The sequence below is a fragment of the Rhinolophus sinicus genome, linkage group LG09 (assembly GCF_036562045.2).
Source record: "Rhinolophus sinicus isolate RSC01 linkage group LG09, ASM3656204v1, whole genome shotgun sequence".
NCBI classification, from domain to species: Eukaryota; Metazoa; Chordata; class Mammalia; order Chiroptera; family Rhinolophidae; genus Rhinolophus; species Rhinolophus sinicus.
The window spans coordinates 103372583-103397200 of record NC_133758.1 but is presented as its reverse complement, the minus strand read 5'-3'; the positions used below and the strand labels follow the sequence as shown (position 1 = coordinate 103397200).

Genomic DNA, 24618 nt, shown 5'->3' with positions numbered 1-24618 from the left:
GTGACTATATATGGCAAAACTGATCCAACTGCAGACTTGAAATACATGCAGCTTCTTGGATTTCAACTGCACTTAAACAGTTATAAAAGGAAAGAAAAATGTACCTTGAGGAAGTTTTTAGTTTTGATGGAACATTCAACCTTCCTTTCAATAATACTGTAGAATGAAAATTGTCCCAGAATGGTTTCATACTTAATGAAAAACAGTTTAGTCCCTTAAAACTAACTACTCTGAACTCAGGGAAAACAGTTCTCATCAGCCCTTCCACTGGAAAAAAGACCATCTGAAGCAACATAAATGTTCAATGTTTGATTAAAAGATTACATTAATATTCTTTAGAAGGCCGTAACAAAGTATTTTAAATTATTCTAGAAACCTTGAGCTAATGTATGGACTTCATTCTACAGCTCTAAATATTATCCCTCTCCTCTCCACATGCACAGAGAAACAGACACACACACAAAAATATTTCATGATTTTACACACAGGCCTATATGAAAAGGTACACAAGACAGCCCCCTTTCATCATCTCAACAGTTAAACTGAAATACCAGTATATGGATTTGAAAAAAAAAAAAAAAATCCTAGGACGCCCCTCAATCAAAACAATAAAGGTAAGCTAAGTCATTACATTTGATAAATCTATCTTTCACTTACAAGGTAGCTAGCTTACCTGTAAGAGTTGTTTACATTTATTATACTTCTCTGTTTTGTCAGCAATTTCTTTGGTCATTTCACAGACTTGCCCCTTTGTTACAATGTCAAAATCTTTCTCGGCTGTAACAAGGCAGAAAATAAGATTATTAAAAATTATTTTGACCCTTATATTAGTTTCCTGTCCAGGCAACTTAAAGGTCAGTATAATGTGAAATATAGTAAATGGAATACTGAAGGAGAAAAACATCTATTTTAAAATGTCTATTCATACACTAAATAAACAAAGGATAATGTAAACTCTAGGTGAGAATTTGTAAATGTCAGTTTGGCCAGAACCAAGTTCACATTCAGTAACAAAAGATCATGATTTTAATTAGCTAAAAATAGTTCTAAAATGGCAAAAAAATTTATATAACTGAATAGACAGGATAGGTAGGAAAGCCATACTCTTTGAGAAAACATTTTAAATCATTTTTCCAGTCCTTCATTACTATTCACTAAGTCTTTACTAAGTAAAACTTCTACAACACCATCTAAGTACTAAAGAGGATGTTCAGAAGCGGAAAACAGTATCCTGTTCTGTAGCGGCAGAACCTAATTAAATATTTACTAGTATAGGAAATTTACAATACATTTAAAAAGTATAAAACATCAATTGCCCCAAACATGACACAAGGAAATATACTTTCATACACTCTACTACTTTCATTATTGCCAAATTGTTAGCATAAGGTGAAAAAAAAAGAAATGAGGACAAATGAAAATCTAGTTAATTCAAATTGCATGTTGTTCATGCACTCACTATGTCTCTCCAATCTGTTCTATAAACTAATAAACTAACATAAAACTTAAAATCCACCAAGTACAACTAATGAGGAAAATACACTATGGCTCCAAAGCAGCTGAAGAAGAGAGATGAGACACACCAAACAGGAGATCTGTAAGTTATTGCCCCCAACAGAACTGTACACTTACAAGTGCCGGAAATGTTTCAAAATTCCATAGATTTAGTGGAATGTTAATTAAAAAATTCAATTCTTGGCTTTTGTCCTACAGCCCAAATGCTGTGCGCATTTGAGTTTACAAAACACCAGCTCATGTAACACTTGTGACTATTCTCATGAAGATAAACACTAGTTCACACTCACGTTTGTACATTCACCACAATGCATGACTTTATCTTACTTTTAGACCCTTACTTTCCTCCCTTTGCCTCCTTTATAAAGATTTCTATAAGCTTCCTAAAATTCTTATTTTAGGAATAAGGCAATATAAATAAGCATAAATACTTTTTATGGCAGGACACTGCACAAAAAGTCGAACAGATATTTACCTGCAGACAGTGGTGGCTTTACACCTGCAGCAGAGGCAGTAGTAGCTGGGTCTGTGTTTATTGAGGCATCATTCACTTTCTGCTGATTCCCAGTTTTCTTTGGGAAGACATTATTGTTATTGGCCTATTCAAAATGTTAACAATAAATGGTTAAATGATTTATATTTCCTTCCTTCAGTAATTGTGTAAATAATACCAAGAAATCCTGAAAACTCCACAAAGCTGCTATTATCCTAAAAGCCAACAAAGACTAAAGTCACACACATCACCTTACATTACAAAAGAGAAAAACATTATGCTTTTCCTTGTGAAATCATCAAAATACCACCAAAACAAGCCATTCACGGAAATCTCACCGGTTTTCTACTACAAAGTCATAGTAACTTAAAGGCCCAAAACCAAATTCCACACGTGGGTCATATTTCCAGCATAATGTTTTTTCACAAAAGCTTTCCTACTTTATCTCATGCATTTCTTGCTTCTTTTGTCTCCTTTCAGATTTCAAAAAAGAAGACTGGGAAAGTATCATCTGTATCATACAATATAATACAAATAAACTTTACTGTGGTATCATTTTCAACTTTAGATTTTATTTTATTATTTATTTTTAAATTTTTTTTTTTTAAATGGGGAACAGTATGTTTCTCCAGGGCCCATCAGCTCCAGATCACTGTCCTTCAATTTAGTTGTGGAGGGCACAGCCCAGCTCCAAGTCCAATTGCTGTTTTCAACCTTTAGTTTCAGGGGGCACAGCCCACCATCCCATGTGGGAATCGAACCAGCAACCTTGTTGTTGAGAGCTCGTGCTCTAAATAACTGAGCCATCCGGCTGCCCTTTTCGACTTTAGATTTTAATTGTTTTTCATTTCCAAGACTCCATTACATAGCAAGCCTTATATTTAAGTACAATTCGGGGACCCACATTAAAACAAACATCAAAACAGAAAAGTTTCCTTGATTTTATTAAATCTGCCTACCCACTCTCAAATGGAATACCAGTTAATTAGCTAACACTTTTTAACTCTTCCTAATCTAATGGATATAACAGAATGAAAGAACCCAGGACAACTGAGAACCCATCTAAGACCCTGGGAATGATCAATGGTTAACCCCACTGAGGACGGGTCATTGTCACTGAATCTTTAAGTGAAAAACACATTTATAAAGAACATAGAGGGAAATAATTATGAGGGCTTTTTTCCGTTTGTTTGTTTTCCTGCTGCTGCCCTTGCTTCCTTTGTTGGTTCTCCAGCAAATAAAAATTCCAGGTATCATTACAACATTAGGCCAATGACTTGAAATCAAGCAGAGATAAGTTATGTTCAAAAGGCTGATACTTAGAATATGATAAAATTTGATTTACAAACAAAAATATTAATAAGAGAAATATTTCACTTTGTATGAATTCAATTATACTTACTGATTGGTCTGAAAGTTTATTTATTTGTTTTTGGAGCCTCTGGCATTCCTTGAATTTTTCTTTATAATGATCTGCTGCCATCTGAAGACGAAGTTTCAGATCTTCAACTTCTCTTCTCAGTTCGTGTTCCAGCGTATCAGTCTTTTCCTAAGACAGAAATAAACACTTCCTTTAAGAAAAAATAAAAATTTTGTATCTCATAATGCAATAGTAAATCCAATTCATTTTCACTTTTTTCTTTCTGGCTTTTATTTCTTTTGGAGTTTTGGCTACAGATCCACATTAGCTCTCCTAATAAATCCAGCTTTATATTTTTAGACTAAGGTTCATTTAAAAAGCTAGAGAAGAGTAATCCACCTCCTGAGGAGCAACTATTACCTGTTAAATAATTAATACCATTTTATGCAGCTAGTAAGAAATTCCAAACAAAGCAATATATACCAGACATCAAAAAGTTTAATTAACAATAGTGAGAGCAATTTAATAATACTTACTGACCATTAGAAATTTGTTTACAGAACTTTTTCTTAAAGCTTACATTACTTGTAACTCAAGAAGTCACAATGATTAAGCAAAATTAATAGAAACTTAAAATTCTGTGATCAGGAATCTAACCAGGTATATTTTAACATAACTCATCCTTATAATGAGTTTTGGGCAAAATGAAAATTCAGAATTAAACTTCTTTACCTGGTCTTTTCTCACAGCACTCCGTTTAAGCTCTGCCACTGCATCAGCTAACTGCTTTTTGACTTTGTCGTTTTCCAGGCGAGCAGTATGCAGATCTGCCATGGTTTTATCTCGCACATTTACAGCATCACTAAGTTCTTTAGTCAGAAAGACAACTTCTTGCCGAGTTGCCTGAATCTGTTCCTCTGCTTTACGAAGTTGCTCCTTTAAAAAAAATGTATCTTCCTGGAAAAAGACAGATAAATATATGACTAAAACATTCAAGTAAAAAACAGAAGCAGAAAAAATTTTTACTCATATTTCAACAGATGCAAATTTTTAAATATTGTTTTTCTATTCATGCCTTAGATGCGATATGCAATTCTATAAAAAACTTAAGATATGACTGTTTCAGAGTCCCCATATAACAACCCTATGCATCGGGTATTGCTACCACTTTATACGTGAGGAAACTGAAGTAAAGGAAGTCAGGCAACATAACCAGTGCTTAATGGTCTAGCTACACTAAGACTCAAATAAAAGCTTTTGTTCCCCAAAATCTCTCCAGCTGAAGTATTGATTCTCATTTTTTAAAATCACCAATAAAAGTAATTTCAAAAACTTCTTTGTAACTCAAAAAATGTACTTTAAGAAAACTACTAAAAAAAACAGTAATACCAATATTTGAATGAGTTTAGGATAATCAGCACATTTACAACTGGACTTAGATAATCTGTAAGTGATACAACCTTTCTCATCAGTTTTTTGCAGATTCATGAACACCTTTAAAAAGTACATGGCTTTTGATCTAGCAATTTTACTTTCATGAGCTTCTAAGGAAAAGTATTAAAGGGTATAAACACAGGTTTATCATTACAAGGATCCATAAATTAAAATGAAGTGAAAATGTCTAAAAGTATGAATTTATTATAAATTATGATACATCCTTCACACAATGAAAGCCTACACAGCCACTACAAGCAGTAGTATATATCATACATTCTTGGTGTATTAATTTTTCTGAAAAACGATTTGAAAATAACTGAAAATTTAAACACTTTACATAGCAACTGCACTTGGAGGAATTTATTGTACAGATTTATACATGTGCCTAGATATCTGTACAAGGATGCTTGCTGCAACATGCTTATAAGAGCTAAGGATTATACACCACTTAAAACAATTATGTACTATATAGCTGATAAATAAAAGAAGGGACACTACAGAGCTGTTCTAATAAATGAGAAAAGATCAGTATGTGTACTCATATTGCAAGATGCCCAGATAATCCCAAATTTTTTTTAAAGGTTTTGAAACACTATATTCTTGATTTTGTTAAACTATAAATATTACACATTAAAAATTAAAATGTCTATAATGCTGTATCTGGGAAATGAAGGGGATTACTTTCACTTTGTAACCTCATGTACTATTTGAATTATTTTATAACCATGACCTTGTACACTGCTTTTATAATTAAAAAAAAGTTTTAACAATTAGAGAAGTCATTTATCCAGGTATTTCTATACCTACGTTTTTCCTCACAGAAGTCTTTCTTAAATAGGAAAAGGAGATATTTTTAGCATTTTAGTAAATAACAAATAAGTAATCAAATATACTTTTCACCTTTACATTTGTAATCTGCTTCATTAAATATCCCAAAAAGTAACTTGGGTCTTAACCATTAATTCTAAATGTCATGCACATCTGACAGTTTAGGTGTTGAATTAACTTATGTCTGGGTGTATTTAATATTAATAGCAAAATACTGAAAACAACATAATACCCATAAAAGGAATAAAATCAATGTAAAGCTACATCATGTAGTATTATTACACAGCCTTTTTTTAACAATTAGGAAGATTTCTCTGAAGTGATATGGAAATGATCTGTAGTTTATGTTGTTAAATGAGAAAAATCACAAGGTGCAAAAGAGTATACACATCCTGGCACCTTTAAGAAAGGGGAATTAGGAGTGTGTGCAGCCAAGTGTGTGCACATAAGCTTATTGTTGCAAAAAGAAACGTAAGAAGGATCAACTGGAAACTAAGGAAAATGTTTACCTATGAATATAGGCAAAAAAGGTTTTTAGGGAAGAGACTGAAGACACCAGAAGTAAATTTTTTATATTATTTTGACTTTTGAATGATGCAACTATTTTATGTATTTCAAAAAAATTAAATCAAAAGGTAAGGATAAGAGCAAATCTTAAAATTAAATACAAACAAGAAATAAACTGAACTGTATGACAAATGTGTTTAACGTTAAAAAATTAATTCTAGTAACTTTTGAACATCGTACCCTACATCCTTAGTGAAATATATTCTAAGAAAAAAGAGTTGCAAAAGATCCTAACTTTATTTAGGAGACTTACTGTTGGAAGTGGCATTGATGTAATAATTCTGAATCTGTTGGTGTGTACAGATGGTTAAAATACAAATATAATACTTTGGGGGGAAAAAAAGAGTTCTCATACTGGCAGAAGAGATATATAAATATGGAATAGAGAAAAGCAAGGAAGAACCCTAACGTACTGGATGTGAATATGAGATATCAATATAAAGACTTAAAATGTCTGTCCAATGAAAGTACAAAAAAGCAACAACCCCTAGTAGCAAAAGGATCCAGTTCCTGGTTTCAAAACACCATTCGCTACTGAAAAAACTAGGACTCCTTGGAGAAATGGCTAACACCAGGTCTGGGGCATAATCTAAAGCTGTAATATACAATTGTGCCACAAAACAAGAAGTATTCAAAGACTTAGGGGGACATATCAAAAAGATACAAAAACAGATTTGAAAAGGTCCCCCCTTGGCTAAATATGGAACAATTTGGGTATGAAAAAGAATGATGATGATAATGTATAATACACTGAACATAAAAGAATCTAAAGATCATAATGAAATATTAATCATTATAATCGCCCCTGCCCCCAACTTTTCTGTAAGTTTGAACTTTTTCAATAAAAATTATTGGGCAGGGGGGAGATTAAAAATAGAAACCCCCATATTGTATACATTTAATAGAAAAAATATTTTACCATCTTCAAATATATATTGCACAAGTACTTACCTTACTTGAGGTTGTAAGCAAGAAAGTCCTTTGCAGACTATCCTTCTCAGCCAAGCAGAATTGCAGTCTGCTAATCTCTTCTTTGAAATGAGTAATCATGTTTTCTTTGTTCCCATCTAAATTCTTTAAAGTTTGGACCTCTGACAGAAGCTTGGTGTTTTCTATTTCTCTGTTCTTCAAATGGACCTGTAATAGTGCTTGAAAATGTCAAGAATATTCTAACTCCATAACCTATGTTAGTCAAAGTTTAAAATACCCCTGTTTACCTCTAACCCAAACATGATTAAGGGAAGGGAAGACTGACTTGACTAGGAATCAGGAGACCCAAGTTCTGCCAAATGACTCGCTAAGCAGAGTAGAACACTGCTTTTCTAAGTTGTTTGTGCTTTTGTTTTTGTTTTTAATTTTCCCACAGAGATTAATTCTAAGGTCTACCAACATTACCTGATCACTAAAGTCTTTTCCTTTAATTTAATGATTTTAAGTTCTCTTTAAAATCACAAATAGATTTGGTTGTTATTTTGGGGAAACAGATTATGTTAAAGACACATTCAGAGATAAAGGCATGACCGGATTCTGGAAAACATCTTAAGCAATTCAATTTTTTTGCTTATGAAGAGTACTATGTCATTTACTTCCTGTGTACCTAAAAATTATTTGCTGATTAATTAATTGAACTATTACTGATTTTCCCAGGAACTTTGGCTGTGGCTATTTATTTGTTCAGATGTACAAATATGGATATACAAACAGATATTTAATCAAATCATATACAGATATACAAATTGTTAGGCCATATTTAGGCCAGGAGCTTCTTAAAAGCCATCTTGTCTTGCTCTGTACTTTGTACCCGTTGGCTTGTGTTTGTCTCCTAGGGGCTTATGATCAGCGGGCCTGGGGGCCAAAATGTGGAACCAGAGGGAGTTTGGTCATGCCCCAAAACCCTTTGTTGTGAGAGACAATGCAACGAAGGGGGAACAGCCTAGTCTACCTCTCCCATAAAACTCCATACCCCTTTTTGCTCAGAAAGGTTATGGTCTTTTCTAGCCTGACCTCCTGCAGCTCAAACACGCCAAATAAACGCCAACAGACCAATTTTGGTCTCCCACGACTCATTCCTCTGGCCATGCCTAACATAAATCAAATTCCGTAACTGAAATTACAAACAGTACACATATCTAGTGTCCACTATAAAGAGTCACCTTGCTTTGGTTAAGAGTACAGAGAGATACTTCTTGCACATTATTCTTTAAATGTATGGAATGCTAAAAGACTAATTTCTGTTTACAAGGATAGACTATAACTCGGGATCTTCTGAAAGGGTCAGCAGTCAAGACCTTTGAAGCAACACTTTACAAACACTACCTAATTTTCATAACCACCAACTCATAAAAGTGTTCTACCAATTCCTCTAAATTCTGATAGGGCAGGCATGGGTCATATGGTCCAACAGGGGCTAAAGGAGAGAGAAAAGGAATCTCTCCGGTTATCATGTGAACAATTTGAATGCCATAGTATAGTAAATCACACTTGGTAAGTTGAATTTTCTTACCAAAATATCACAAAACAAAAATCCCTAAGGAAGCATTTAACTTCCAATTTTCGGGATATACACATACAAATGAAATTCTCTTCAGAACCCTGGGAGGTTGGGAGAGAATATATTCAAATGGAAATTTCAGTGTCCCTTTGATCGCAGCTGCTAATACTTACAGAAAAGGAGACATGCCAGAACACTGTAAAAGAGTAAGTCCTCAAGACACCGCATTCTTTCCCTTCCTCCCCCCCCCCCACAGCTTTTGCAATGTCATTCAGATATAGAACTACACACTGTAAGTCTTTGTAGAAAGTGAGAGAAAAAAACAAGAGATAACATAAGGGACAAATAATTTGTAGTAAAGGAAAGCTAAATGTTGGATTTACCCTAAAATGTGCTTGCCAACTTCCTATAAAACACCAAAAATACTGCTGTCAGAATACGAGAGAAAAGAAAAGCAGAGTGGAAAGGTGATAGCTTTTCTTTTTTCCAAAAAAAGTCATCCTAGTTTACACTGGTTTACTGAGGACCTTCCTAAACCCTTCCCAATACTAACTAATATTACTTTATAATTCATTTTATTTATTACTGAATTAAAATAAAGACATATTCTATTAATTTTATTATCTTCCACTATGCTAACAGAAAAACAAGATGGAAAGCACCTAATTATGCAGAAAAATAATGCCCAGGTCTTTTTCTGGCAACAAAACAGAAACATGCTCACTGAAATTCATAGTAACATTAAAAAAAATTATTAGATACAAATTTTCACTTAGTTCAAAAATGCTTTATAACTTCAAAAAAACTGCATTTGAATAGTTTTCAAAATCATATAAATGGTAATCCAATTACATCATTTCTCCTCTAGATATCTCAATTATTTCCCTTTTTCACAAAATCTCGTTCAAAAACCAAACATTATTTCTGGGCACTTTTTCTTAAAGGGTCAAATCATAAAATCATCCCCCAGTGAGTCTTCAACTTTTTCTTCCTGTATTGAAAGTGATTATACACAGGCGCCCACTAGGGGCAACAGTTGTTACAAGAAATAGAATGGGTACAAATCCGTAACAAGCAAAAGGTCCCTGTCCATGCTCTGCTCTGAGGTGCTCAGTAGACCAAGTATTTCATCTTTAAAAATACAACTGCCCACCACCAAAAATAAGAAGGAAGTACCCACTGTCAATATAATAAATCATATTCTAGTTTCTCGGTGCAAATTGTTCCTCTCAAATACTGACTATATGCAGTCGTATGTTTTTATCTTTAACCAAGTTGAGTGTTGTCCTTTTCTAATCTAAGAGACTGAATCTATACGAATAATAATGACTTAGAATGTTCTTGAAACTCCTTGCTGAAACTACTGTCAGGAACTGCTTATGAGCCACTTAAGATAAATGTCTCAAATTTGCCTTACTGACAACTAACCTAAGAATTTCAGAATCACTTAAAAAAGAAGAAAACATACAAAGGGTGAAGATTTATTATCAGAGAGAATGTCTTTTTTAAATGACAATCTCTGAAGATTATTCCAAAAGTCAAACTCTAAAACATGGCCATCATCACTGAAATAATGTTTTCCCTAAGGTTTGTATGTTCTTAAAAGGGGGAAATATTGGTTATTCAAATTCTGATAAATGGGTATCTTGTTACCATTAAACCTCTCTGACTTATACATCACCTGCTAAATATCTAAAATACCAACAGATTCATTTCCTGAAAACTAACTTGTATGGACTAAACACAATGAGGTAGTTTTAAAATATGTCCCCAAATCCTTTGACATTCCTTTCTTTAAGAAGTGGAGCCTAGGGGCAGCCGGATAGCTCAGTTGGTTAGAACGCGAGCTCTCAATAACAAGGTTGCATGGGCCAGTGAGCTGCACCTTCCACAATTAGATTGAAGACAGCAAGCTGCCGCTGAGCTTCTGGAAAGACAGCCGGATGGCTCAGTTGGTTAGAGCGCGAGCTCTCAACAACAAGGTTGCCAGTTCAATTCCCGCGTGGGATGGTGGGCTGCGCCCCCTGCAACTAAAGATTGAAAACAGCGACTGAACTTGGAGCTGAGCTGCGCCCTCCACAACTAGATTGAAGGACAATGACCTGGAGCTAATGGGCCCTGGAGAAACACACTGCTCCCCAATATTCCCCAATGAAATTTAAAAAAAAAAGTGGAGGCTAATATTCCCCTCCTTCAGTGTCAGCTGGTATCAGCTGGACCAAGTGACCTGCTTCAGTGTACAACTTTGGAGAGTAGATCCTACAACACACTATCACAAAACACACTGTAACTTCGTCCTTGCTCTCTCTTGGATAGCTCACTCTGAGGGAAGGTGGCTGCAAAGCTGTAAGGACATTCAAGCAGCCACTGAAAAGGCCACATAGCAAGAAACTGAAGGGCCTCCTGCCAGAAGTCATGGGAGCCACCCTGACCGCAGATCGTCCAGTTCCAATCAAGCCTTAAGCTTAACTGAAACTACCCAAGGGACCCTCAGCTAGAACCACTCCGCTAAGCTGCTCCCAAATTCCTGACCACTAAGTTTTGGAGTAATTTGTTACACAGTAATCGGTAACTAATAGAAATGGAAAGAGTAAATTACCTTATAAAGTTCCTTCTCATCCTTTTCTGTCTTCAACTGATACTCAAGTTGTTCTCTTTCATATTGCGCCTTCCTGAGTTTGTCCTTTAAACTGAGTGAAGTTCAAGTTAACATTAATATAGACCAAAAAACTTTGTTAAAACATTTTTAAAGCATAAAGGCATTTTGCAAAAGCATCAGAAATACCTGTCCAATTCAGTTTCTTTTTCAATTGCTTTATTTGTCACTGACACAATATCTCCCTCAAGTCTGAGAGCTTTGGATGTAGCGTAATTGTATTTCCTCTTAAAGTCTTCACTTTCCATTTTTAAAGTTTCTGATTCTTCAATAAGACCCTTAGAAAAGAGCAACAATTTCCATGAATAAGTATCGTCCATATTCCAAGAGAGCAAAGTTTAAATACAATAAAATGTAATGAAGACCAGTTCTGTCAAAAATCTACCATGAGTAAATATACTTAAATTCTACTTTTATAAGATAATGCCAAATCAAAGGATTAAATTTTCTGGTTGGAAGAGACGGGAAGAAAGACAGGCCGCAAATACATGTGATGTCTAAATTATTTCCTGAATGTGTATACATTCCATAGATAAATAATTTTAACATTGGGTTTCCCACACACTTTTAAAGAGGCAGGGACTAAGAAGAAAAAATTTAGGATAGCACAACTTATATTAAGTTGCCTTTTATTTTCATGAAATTGAATGGTTTATGTGTACTGTTATAATGATTTATGTTATACATTGATATGTAACATGTTATACACAGATCAATGGAACAGAGAACCCAGAAATATAACCGTGCATACATGGTTAATAATTTACAACAAATAACCCAAAAATATATTATGGGAAAAGGATAATCTCCTCCTCAATAAATGGGAAAACTGGACAGCCACAAGCAAAACAATGAAAATGGACTATCTTATCCCATACACAAAAATCAATTCAAAATGGATTACAGACTTAAATTTAAGACTTAAAAACATAAACCTCCTACAAGAAAACATAGAGGGTAAGCTCCTTGACATTGGTCTGGGCAAAGATTTCTTTGAATTTGACACCAAAAGAAAAATAAACAAGTGGGACTACATCAAATTAAAAAGCTTTTGCACAGCAAGGAAAACAAAAAACAAAAGAAAAAGCAACCTCTGGAATGGCAGAAAATATATTTGCACATCAAGTATCAGATATGGGACTAATATCCAAAATTATGTAGTATAAAGAATTCACACAATAGCAAAGAAAACCTATATAATCCAATTTAAAAATGGGCAGAGGAATGAACATTTTCCCAAAGACAACATACAAATGTCCAACACGTACATATAAAATCACTAATAAGAAAAATGCAAAGCAAAACCACAATGAGATATCACCTCACATTTGTTAGAATGGCTGTCATCAGAAAGACAAGCAGCAAAAGGATGGAGAAGATGTGGAGAAAAGGGAACCCTTATGCATTGTTGGTGGGAATGTAAACGCAGGCACTATCGAAAATAATATGGAGGTTTCTCAAAAATTAAAAGTAGAACTACCATATATTCCAGCAATCCCACTTCTGGATATATATCCAAAGGAAATGAAAACAGGATATGAAAGACATATCTGCACTGCAGTATTATTTACAACAATCAAGATATGGAAAAAACCTAAGTGTCTTTCAACAGGTTAATAAAGTATGGTACAATACATACAATAAAATATCATTCAGCTATCTATGAGAAAGATGGAAATCCTGCCATTTGTAACAATATGGATGGACCTTGAGGTTATTGTTCTAAGTGAAATAAGCCAGACAGAGAAAGACAAACACTGCATGGTATCGCTTTTTTATGTGGAATATAAATAAAAAGTCAAACTCATAGGAACAGAGTAGAAAAGTGGTTGCCAGGGGCTGGGAGGTGGGGGACATAGGGAGAGGTTGGTAAAAGGGTACATGTTTTACCCTTAAGGAATCAAATCAAAAATCATTGTTTCAGGTGGAAGATGAATTAGGTCTGATGATGTATATAACATGGTAACTATAGTTGATAACACTGTATTGTATAACAAATTTGCTAAGAGAATACAACTTAAACGTCACAAAAAACAAATGAGTTGATGGATGTGTTAATTAACTAGATGAGAGGAATCGTTTCACAATGTATATGCATATCAAATCACAGTGATGTACGCTTTAAATATTTTACAAATTTGTCAATTATACCTCAATGAAGCTGAAAAAAGAGAAACTGAATGGAAAATATTCCATGATACAAGTCTTATGAAAACACTATAAAAAAATGTTTCGTCTTACACTTCAGTCTTAATCTATACCGTGTTTCCCTGAAAATAAGACCTAGCCAAACAATCAGCTCTAATGCATCTTTTGGAGCAAAAGTTAATGTAAGAACCTTGTTTTTCAAATAGGACTAAAACAGACTGTGAACCTGTTAAGGTTTTGTTTTTTCTTTTTTAATTTTTATTATGAGTTTATTTGAGCCAAATTGATGACATGCCAGGGAGGAAGATCTCAAATATTCAAATTTAATGGAATATTATTTGACAATAAAAGGAATGATACATACTACAACATGGATGACACCTGAAAACAGTATGCTAAGTGAAAGAAGTCAGTCACAAAAGGCCACATACAATTCCATTTGTATGCAATGTCCAAAAGGCACAAATCCAGAGTCAGAAATTTGGATTAGTAACTGCCTAGGACTCGGGAGGAGGAAAATGGGAGAGTGACCACAAATAGGTACAAGGTTGCTTTTTGGGGTAACGAAAATGTTCTAATATTAGGTTATGGGTTCACGATTCTGTAAATATAATAACCACTGAATTGTATACTTTAAAGTGGTGAGCTTTATGGTTTATAAATTACATCTTAATAAAGCTGTTTTTAAAAGATCAATTAGATAAGGTCACATCTTCAGCGCTCAGAGGTAGAAGTATAGAGCGTCATTAAGAGCACTGGTACAGCATATACCAGTTTAATGATGACTCATTAAGAACACTGGCTGGAACCAGATAGCCTGCGCGGTCACTTACAAACTGTTGAATCATACTCGTAGGCAGGTTAAGTAACCTCTCTGTGCTACCTCTGCAAAATGCAGGTTAACAGCACCTACTTCATAGGATTAAGTGAGTTAACATGTAAAAACTCACAAAACAGCACCTGACTTACATTAGGTGCTATGAGTTATTTTTATTATGGAGAGAAAAATCCATACTTATTTAAAGTTGAACTAGAAATGAATGTAAAAATTAATCTTAATAATGAAAAGACAGTTACTTTTAAAATCTAGGGTGTAGATGAATGAGACATATGTATCACATTAAAATAATCTAGGGGAAATACAGTATGTAATTTATAGTTCTCAATTTATAAACATTTGGTTTCAGTTTTAATCTACCTTGGAATCCTACTTTATTCCCTCAAACATCCAATTACACAAAATCTTTGACTATAATTAAATATATCATTTAAACCAATCTGTTTTAATAACCTTCACATATCCAATTCCTTTAATTTACAAAATATAAGTGTTCTCCAATGGCATTTTACAATTAGAAAAGTCAGGGTTTATAAAAGATGAAAGATTTAAAAAAAAAATGAAAGATTTTATTTATAATATTTAATTATTATAAACATTTATCTTAGTATTTGTCAAGTATTGAATGGGTAATAAGCTAATATTATTTTACCAAAAAAAATTAAAATGCAATGAATTTCTTCTGTTATGAAGAAACTCAAGTTTTTACCAATTATTCCTAGTACACTGTCCATTATAAAACTTTACATGAAATTGTAGGTGATACATAATAGTTCTCCAGACGTTCAGCAGTTTATATACTCATTAGTACCTCAAAGAGAAGACTTTTAGTATTATGTTAAGACTATTTTTTTAGAATTCACACAATGTAACAGATTTAAAACAAGTGCCAAGAAATGTCACGGATTTTGTAAGTCACCCAACTAAGACAAGTTTGAAAGTTCCTGAGCTGTTCTAGCTGCCCAGCAGGCTGCCTGATTAAGACGGAAACTGTAATTTGGAACTAAAAAGCAAATTCATAAAACACTAGAAGCCCCATGACTAATAACAAAGAGGAACTGCCTTTCCCGGCCAGCACATTATTTTATTCCCAAAATTAGCAATTGCCAACATATAACTAAGGATTTTTATTTTTTTTTTACATTATCAAGTATTACTTTTAGAATCTGGGGAAATGCTATGAATTTTCATTCCTCTTGTATGACACTCTTCATCTTTTTGTTAGTCTTTGATGACTCTCTGGTTCGTTATGAAAACCAGTAAAATAATAACCATTTACATTTAGTGAGAATCTTACCATGTAACAAACATTATAGGTCCTTTTATCACCATGGTATAAAGTATTAAAATATCACTTCCAAGTCCTTCATATTCACAGAGACTATACCCCAAAGCAAGAATAGAAGCAGGGAAGAAATCTCCAAGACTAGTGACTGTCATCAAGATTTATGAGTTGCCATAAAACTTCTGAAGACCTCTTCAGGGTACCACACCCACAATTGCCTATTAATTTTGCTTCGTTAATCCTTGACTTCAATCAACCATTTTTCTCAACCTATGTCTGTCAGAATGAACTTTACTGTGTTTCCCCGAAAGTAAGACCCAGACAGACAATCAGCTCTAATGCGTCTTTTGGAGCAAAAATTAATATAAGACCGGGTCTTATATAAGACTGAGTATTATATTATATTATATTATGTTATATATTATATAAGACCAGGTCTCATATTACAGATATTATTTATATTACATTATATATTACATTACATTATATTATGTTATATAAGACCCGGTCTTACATAAGACTGGGTATTATATTATACTACATAAGACCGGGAATTATATTATACCTGGTCTTATATAAGACTGGGTATTATATATATATGTTATATTACATTAGATTGGATATTATACTATACTATATTATATATTAGTCTGGGTCTTATAGTAAAATAAAACCGGGTCTTATATTAATTTTTGCTCCGAAAGACGTATTAGAGCTGATGTCCAGCTAGGTCTTATTTTCGGGGAAACACGGTAGTATAATCTATAGTGCTTAACCCCTTTACACCTGGACAGTAGAGAGAACCTGAAACTTTAAATTTCAGCCAGTATTCGACTGAACTGGAGGCATGGCCTGATGTTCATGACAACTTCACACAACGGAAGGCCTATCATTCTGTCATTCCTATTCTCCCAGTTATCCAGTCTTCCCTTGGATTTCAAAGTGATCACAGTCAAAACATCAAAGGCCACATTTCAGGGTGTTCTTCATCTCAAGGGCTAATATAAGTACATGCTGTAATGGGCTATTTTCATGAGTCATCTTCTATCTCACCTCCACCACTCTTGTGATACAGTGAGAAAAAAAATGGTATTGCTCTTTGGAAAACTGCCAAATCCAGATTCAAATAATTAGAGAAATGTATAAAGAACAGAGAGAAAAGAGTAATAACCATGCAAGATAGCAAAGTAGTTATAACAACTCAACAAAAAACTTAGCTGAATGTCCCAACAGTCAAGACAGGCACACGTGATGAGATTTTATTATTCTTAATATTTGGTATACATGCTTAAAAAGTTCAAATAAATAAAAGTTCCTCAGCCAAATAGATTACCCTGCTTCAGCTGCAGGATACTTCTACTGCAGGATTCCAAGTGTTCCCCAAAAGTAAAACTGGGAGAATAACTGCATATTTTAAACAAAAAGGCTAATGGCAAAAAGACAGAAAACTTAACAGATGTTTACTAGGAGATTTACAATTGCACAGTTTATTTACCTCTAACTCAAAAGAGTAATCCTCAAATAGAACAAGGCAAGAGAAATCTTTTCAGAATTTAAGCCCTATTTGATATCATCTCTGCACAGGTGTGCAATACACAACCACTCCACTGTAGTATAAAAATGGTTGAGAATCACTGCACTAAGGATTCAATTAACAATTATTAAGCAACTGCTCTAGACCTTATTGAACAAAGAAATGGAACAGAACCCATCCTTAGGGAACAAAAGGTCGATCCTGTCAATAGACATGGTATATCCAACTAATTATAACCTAAGGGAGACTGTGATATATATAATCATAATCTGCATAAGTCTGTCATAACTAACAAGTCACTTTTCTTGTGAAAACATTAAATAAACATAACAATGAATAGGTGATTACTTTTTTCCCCATTGTTTTTGGCTACTAACTTGTATCCATTTGTATGTCTAATGAAATCACATTGTTTTATACTTCACTTTTTCTTAGCTCAAGAACTTGCACCAATATTAATTAGGTTTTTAGGATAATTCATAGAATTCCTCATATCAAGGATTTCAAAATTTTGTCTAATACTGTATCTTATTTCACTGAACTCTGCTTTTATGAAAAGTAATTTAATGACTTGATTCCACTTTCCCTTTATTCAGTGTTTATCATTCCTAATTGTATTTCCAATTTCTCCCCTCAAAATCAATCAAATATTGTACAATTAGATGTAAAGCATCTAGAAACACTTGTCAGGGACTACATCATCAAGCCTGGTAGCAAATATCCAAAATTATAACCAGTTACGACATAAAAGAAGTTATGGCAGAAGGTTGATAGGAACTGAGCTGTTATTATATAAATATCTATTTAAATGTTATTTTTCTAAACACATAGTTTCAATCATTTTAATTAGGCTTCAGGCAATATATCAACTTCAATCAGTTACATAAGACACAACTAACCTTTTGCTCTGCTTGCAGTTGGTCACATCTTTCTTTTTCATGGTTAAGTTCCCTTTCCATTCTTTCAACTTGTTCCCGAAGTTGTGTTGTTTCTTTTTCCAGAACAGCAATTAACTTTAACAATTCTTCTTTCTCTTTCATGGTTTTCTCAATTTTCAACTGTAAAACAAAAACTCTAATTATTTTTTTACAATCCTGAAATGTTACAAGTTCAGTTTCCCACTTCAAAGAAAATAGTAAAGAAATTCACAGAAAAACTTTTACATACTTATCCATTTCATATTGAGCCTCTTTTAGCGTTCAGTAAGAAAAATTCACGAATCACAAATTTAAACCTTCTTTTGGTTGGGCAAAGAAGAGAAAAGAAAATACGAAGTACAAAATTCCCAGACAAGAAAAAGGTCAAGTTCATCACCACCCAACAGTATAAGAAATGTTAAAGGGACTTCTTTAAGAAGGGGGAAAAAAAGATAAAAAACATGAATAAAATGGCAATAGCTATATAATTATCAATATTTATGTAAATGGATTAAATGTTCCAATCAAAAGATACAGGGTGGCTGAATGGAGAAGGAAACAAGATCCATAAGTACGCTGCTTACGAGAGACCCACTTCAGATGGGAAAGATGCACACAGACTGAAAGGGATAGAAAAAGGTATTTTATGCAAATGGACATGGGGGGGGAAGGTAGAGTAGCAATACTTATCAGACAAAATAGGCTTTAAAACAAAGACTACAACAGGAGACAAAGGACTTTTCATATACGGTAGTCTACAGGTAGGGAAGCAACCTAAGCATCAATCAACACACTGGATATAGTACATATAGGTATACAATGGAATATTACTCGGTCATAAAAAAAAGAATGAGATCTTGCCATTTGAGACAATATGGATTGACCTAGAGGGTATCATGCTAAATGAAATAAGTCAGGCAGAGAAAAACAAATACCATATGATGTCACATATATGTGGAATCTAAAAAACAAAATAAATGAACAATCAAAACAGAAACAAACTCATCGATACAGAGAACAAACTGATGGTTGCCAGACGGGAAGAAAGGTTAGGGGGCTGGGTGAAAAAGGTGAAGAGATTAAGAAGTACAAATTGGCAGTTACAAAACAGTCACGGGGGGGAGGTAAAGTACAGTACAGGGAATATAGTCAATAATGTTGTAGCAACTATATATGGTGCCAGGTGGATACTAGATTTATCGAGGGGATCACTTTGTAAGTTATATGTCTAACCACGATGCTGTACACCTGAAACTAATAATTAATGTCATCTGTACGTAACTGAAAAATGAATATTGAAAAGGAAGTATATAATTTATGGATTTTATTATGAAGTTGCCTGCTAATCACTCTTCAAATCAGTCCAAAAATTAAAACATAAAGTTTCATCTGACTTAATTCTGAGTTTTTCTTATCTTGAGCAATAATCAAAAAAATGTGTACCTCTTCTTGAATTTAAATTTATGGGAAATGGTTGAATCTATTAAGCACTTCCTTATGTGTTATATAAGGTCTTCATCTAGGTCTTGGTTCTTTAAATAAGGTATTAAAGAACAAATTTCTCTATATAAAATAGTCTCTATTTGGCTGAAATAAAACAAATTTTGTAAGTAAATCCAAATTTTAGGACAAAAATGCAGATTGTAACAACATATTAATACAATTGATTCTTATAAGAATACTAATAGTTACTCACTACAGGAAAAATCTAAACTCCAATACAGTGGTACCTCGGTTTTCGAACATAATCCGTTCCAGAAGACCGGTCGAGTTCTGAAACGTTCGAAAACAGCCTTCAGCTAGGCCTCAGGATCTTGTACTCAGCGGAGGCTGTGTGATATGTTCGCCTTCTGAGGCACGTTAGAAAACCGAAGCACTTACTTCTGGGTTTACGGCGTTCGTCAACAGAAATGTTCGTCAACACAGACGTTCGAAAACTGAGGTATTACTGTATTCTAAAAAATTACTAAATTAAGGGACTTAAAATAGTAAATAGTTAACATTTCTCTTACAGCAAGAAATCGTCGATTCTAACAGGGGAAGAATGTACACTCAGGGAAGATTTCACAAAGACGACATCTACATTTAGCTAAAATAAAATGTTTCCCTGAGTATACCAAGTCAGTTTTCCAGGATCATGGAATTAAGCTGGCTAAATTCTAATACAGCTTTTCTGAAAGCTGGAGGGCTAAAAATTTTTAGAATGACCTTCCACCTCATTTATCACACCAAATGAAAATGACAGGAGTACATGACCTCAAAAGAGAAAAGTTTATTTATTCACTGAATTTCCTTTGTACCTTACTTAATTTTTTAAAAATGATTTTTGGCTCTAAACTTTCTGGCAGCTTAAAAATAAAGATACATCTTGACATAATGCAAAAAAAAAAATTATAGAAGAACCATTTTCTCCCAGTGATTCACTTAACTGACACATACTTTCTGATGAGTTTACTGAATCTTAAGTAGAAATTTTTAAAAGGAATTCAAATTAGATAAAAATGTATACAAGTCTAATTTCTGCCCCCAATTTTATATTTTAAAATCTTTCAAGCACACAAGTTAAAATTTTACAATGAACACCCATATACTCATCACCTAAATTCATTAATTTTTTGTTCATTTTATCTCCCTTTTTTATACAGTACTTACATTTATTTATACAATTTGGGGAGGGTGGGCTAAAGCAATTTGAGACAAAATTGCAGACATTTCACCCCTAAGTACTCAGGGCAAGCATCTCCTAATAAGGAGTTTCCTATTCAACCACTACCACTGTAAGAGCGAAAATGAATAATTTTGTAACATCCAATGGACAGTCCATAAATGTCCCCAAAATACCAGTATTTTTAAAAATCTAGGATCCAGTCATGATTCACACATTGAAGGATTATGCCTCATCCATCACTTTTAATGTCAACAGTAATCCAGATAACATCTCACATTTATACTTATTTTGTGCAGTTTCAGATTAAAGATTTTGATGAATGTGGACATTTAAAACACTTTTTAAATTTTACTTTGCAAAAACTAGTCAGAATACAAAAATATTTTATTTCAAAAATATTTCCTTAAGAGACTGCAATTTAAATTTTCTTTATAAAGCACCTTTTATGAGTAGGAAGAAGTGAAACAAATTGTGAGATATCCCGATTTACTTAGAAAAGGAGCACAAGCAGAGATGTAGATGCAGAAACACCCGTTGTTCTGTGGAGGCCCTGATATCAGGGTGGTCTAACAGACATTCAAACAGCTGCGCTATAAACTCACTGCATTCATTCTTAAGAGCTGGGCTTTGTGTCAGCATCTCTGACGAGTATTCAAATACCAGGCTAAAAACCTTGATCATCGGTCTGTTGTCACCACAAAATGTTTTAGTCACCCCATAAAAGTTACATTTCTTTATTTAAGATAAGAGAAGAATTTCTGTAAGGGGAAAGGGAAGATATGGAAGAATTCAAAGTAAAAAATGATTGGTTCCTTCCAGTCTTCTTAGTTCGACTGTCTTATTATTTTATCTATAACCTCTTTTCTTTTTTCTCGTCTCAGTTTTTGAAAGCAAATAAAATCAAGGGCATAAAATATTTATATATAAAAACCATCCATCTGACTATAAAGAAAAAGCAGTGGCCTCCCATAGACTAAATATGAACATAAATTAACTTAAATGTATGTTGAACCAATTAAAGCAGCTGTTTTGCATAGAAACTCAAATGTAACAATTAGTTTCTTAGGTTTAGGGTAAAGATATTGAGAAATATCTTGAAATAAGAATGATCTATTTTCTTCTTCAATAACTACTAAAAATTAAGACGTAAGGCATTATTAGACCATCTACACAGTAAATTTCTATTGGAGCCAAAGCAATGACTCTAAAATATTCTATTAAAATAACAGTAAGAAGCTTTTCACATTTCTTTTTTAAATTATCGTTAATATAAGCTTATTCAATTGATCAGACGAACAAGGAAAAGAAATCATTCAAACTAAGCTTAGAGACTGGGATGCTTTCCTGATTCACTACCACACTTGGGATAGACCATGTTCCTGCGTGGTCCAATGAAATCAAGTTCACATCCAGATACAGTTAGATTTACTGCTTTACACCACTTTCCCTCCAGCTTCACCCCCCAAATCTATTGTACGATAAATGGATTAGGCCACCAAAGAAGAAAGTTTAGGGTGAGGGATTACTATGAAAGCTTTAGGTCTAAATTCTCTCAATAGTTATTTACTACACATCTTCTATGCACAAAATACTGACAGGCCCCAGGGACAGTACCTGCCACAGTGAAATCAGTAACACAACTGTGAGAGAAAAATTTTAAAGTATTTCAAGAACAACATGCTGTTTATTGTTTTAGTTAAAAAGCATTTGATTTTTAGGTTATACTCATGCACCACCTGAAAATGCCAACCAACACATGTTCTTACATGCTCAGTTCTTAAAATTATCTATGAATCACTAGCTCACGGTTGGTGCCCACCTCAAGAAGGCCAGCTTTTGTGGTCACCACCAACATGTCAGAATTTCCTTCATCTTCCATAGTAAGCAGCTCTTCAACAGGAGAAGCAGCTCGAAACTGGAAAGGTGTACTTGCTCCACGAATTTCACCCTTATGGGTAACATAACAGAACTGGTAAAATTCTCCATCATCATTTGGAAGGTAATATCCTAAAGAAACCAAAAAAAAAAAATCATTAAATTTCCTTTATAAAATTAACATTTCTATTTAACAATACTTGCCATCTCCTCTCATTCCTGATCCTGTTCTACACATCTAGAATGTCTTTCCTATCTTTCACAAATTATCAAAACTAGACTCTCCGTTTCCTTAACACGCCCAAATTTTTCTTATCTTAGGTCTAAGCTTATACTCCCAGAATATCGTTTCCCAAATATTCACTAGAGCAAAACTGACTCATCTGGGAGAGTCAAGTATATAGTTTTCAATGAGAACGAGGCTGGAGGAACGGAAAAACCAGCATAAAAATCTAGGACTGGGGGGTGAAAATGTCATTTAAAGAAATCTTCCCTCAAATTTGACATTCATTACATGTAAAAAGGAGATATTAACAAAAGGAAAATGTTACACATATGAATTGTTTAAAGGCAGAAAAGAGGATGAGGTACACTGGTGCTATCAAACAAAACTAAGCTTTGGAACTTTTGGAACACAGATTTATTCTGGAATTCCACCTCTACCACTATTACTTAAGCTCCCTGAGCCCCAGTTACTCATCTGTAAAATATACACGAAGCCATCTATCTCAGATTTCCAAAGTAGCTACAGATAATGTATTTGTATCATCTAGCCCACAATCTGACAAATAATTTGTTCAATATTTGTTCCTCCTTTCCTCAACTCAATTGTTACCCTCTCTTTTAAATGTTTCTGAATTATCCTAGCTGGATTTTCCTTTCCAAAACTCCCATGGTATTTTTTCACATTTAAAATTAAAGGCTCCACCGTATACCTTGTATTATTATTCATTAGATGCATGCTTTATACCCTGTATGAAGACCTCTAGAGATTCTGAGGGCAGATATATAATATATATAAAAATTCTGGAATCCCCCAGAATGACTTGTAAAAAGGAAGCATTCAACAATTATGAAATGAACAAAGATGACTATATTCACCTTAGCTTGGCTATTAATATCTACCCAGAAATATATCCTCACTATGCCTATTATTCTTTCATATCTTAAAACTTTCAACCTATTATGATAACTACTTCACTTGATTTCATTCTCTAAAAATCAGCTGGCCTTTCTCCTTAGAAGCAGGAGGGAGGGGTGAAGAAAATACAAGATAAGCCTAGAACATCTTCTGGTGCTTGAAAGAAAGGAAGTCCTTAAAAAAGAATTGGGGGGGGTGGGGGGGTGGAGGGAGAGGGAGTGGCCAGATGACTCAGTTAGAGCAACTGGACTTGGAGCTGAGCTGCGCCCTCCACAACTAGATTGAAGGACAATGACTTGGAGCTGATGGGCCCTGGAGAAACACACTGTTCCCCAATATTCCCCAATAAATTTTTTTTAAAAAAAGGAGTAATAAAAAAAAAAGAATTGGGGTAAGAGGGAACTCAAAAAACACAGGAGCCCACCTAATGGAGTTCCATATGGCCAAAGAAAACTAGAATAATTTGAGCAACAAAAATATGATAGTAATAGGCCTAATTCCACAGAAGAAAATATCCATGAGTCTTTGGAGAAGGGGACTTTTTTCCTAACATAATTCCAACTACTGAACATACAAAGAATGAGAATGAATAGAAAAGCATCATTAGGCAAACACAACAATAACTGTTTTAGGCAAGATCCATGATGGATACTAAAATAGTGGGTAAAATTTTGAGAAACAAGATATTTCCTTAGTCTCAAAGTAGCTCCCCCATATTACTTATTAATTACAGAGGGGAAAATGCTAACTCTACAGTTGAGAAACCCAGCAGACACCACCTGTACCAAGTGATCAAGATTAGTATCACCAGTAATAAGAGATATGGACATCAGGTCCTCCCTGACACAATGCACTGAAAAGGGTA

At 33.9% G+C, this 24618-nt stretch overlaps 1 protein-coding gene across 7 annotated transcripts in view; it reads right to left on the bottom strand.

Moving 5' to 3' along the window:
* The window catches only part of TAX1BP1 (Tax1 binding protein 1), a 72797-nt gene that overhangs the window by 27715 nt on the left and 20464 nt on the right, over positions 1-24618 (bottom strand). For 5 of the 7 annotated variants that reach the window (XM_074340916.1, XM_074340915.1, XM_019726154.2 and 2 more), the window contains 9 exons: positions 22557-22744; positions 18052-18210; positions 11477-11625; positions 11291-11381; positions 7152-7337; positions 4101-4325; positions 3411-3557; positions 1991-2114; positions 674-777 (listed from right to left, as the gene is read on the bottom strand). In XM_074340916.1, the coding sequence (XP_074197017.1) occupies positions 674-777; positions 1991-2114; positions 3411-3557; positions 4101-4325; positions 7152-7337; positions 11291-11381; positions 11477-11625; positions 18052-18210; positions 22557-22744 (1373 nt within the window). The remainder of the gene's footprint in view (positions 1-673; positions 778-1990; positions 2115-3410; positions 3558-4100; positions 4326-7151; positions 7338-11290; positions 11382-11476; positions 11626-18051; positions 18211-22556; positions 22745-24618) is intronic. The other 2 variants (XM_074340917.1, XM_074340918.1) reach the window with 1 other exon arrangement.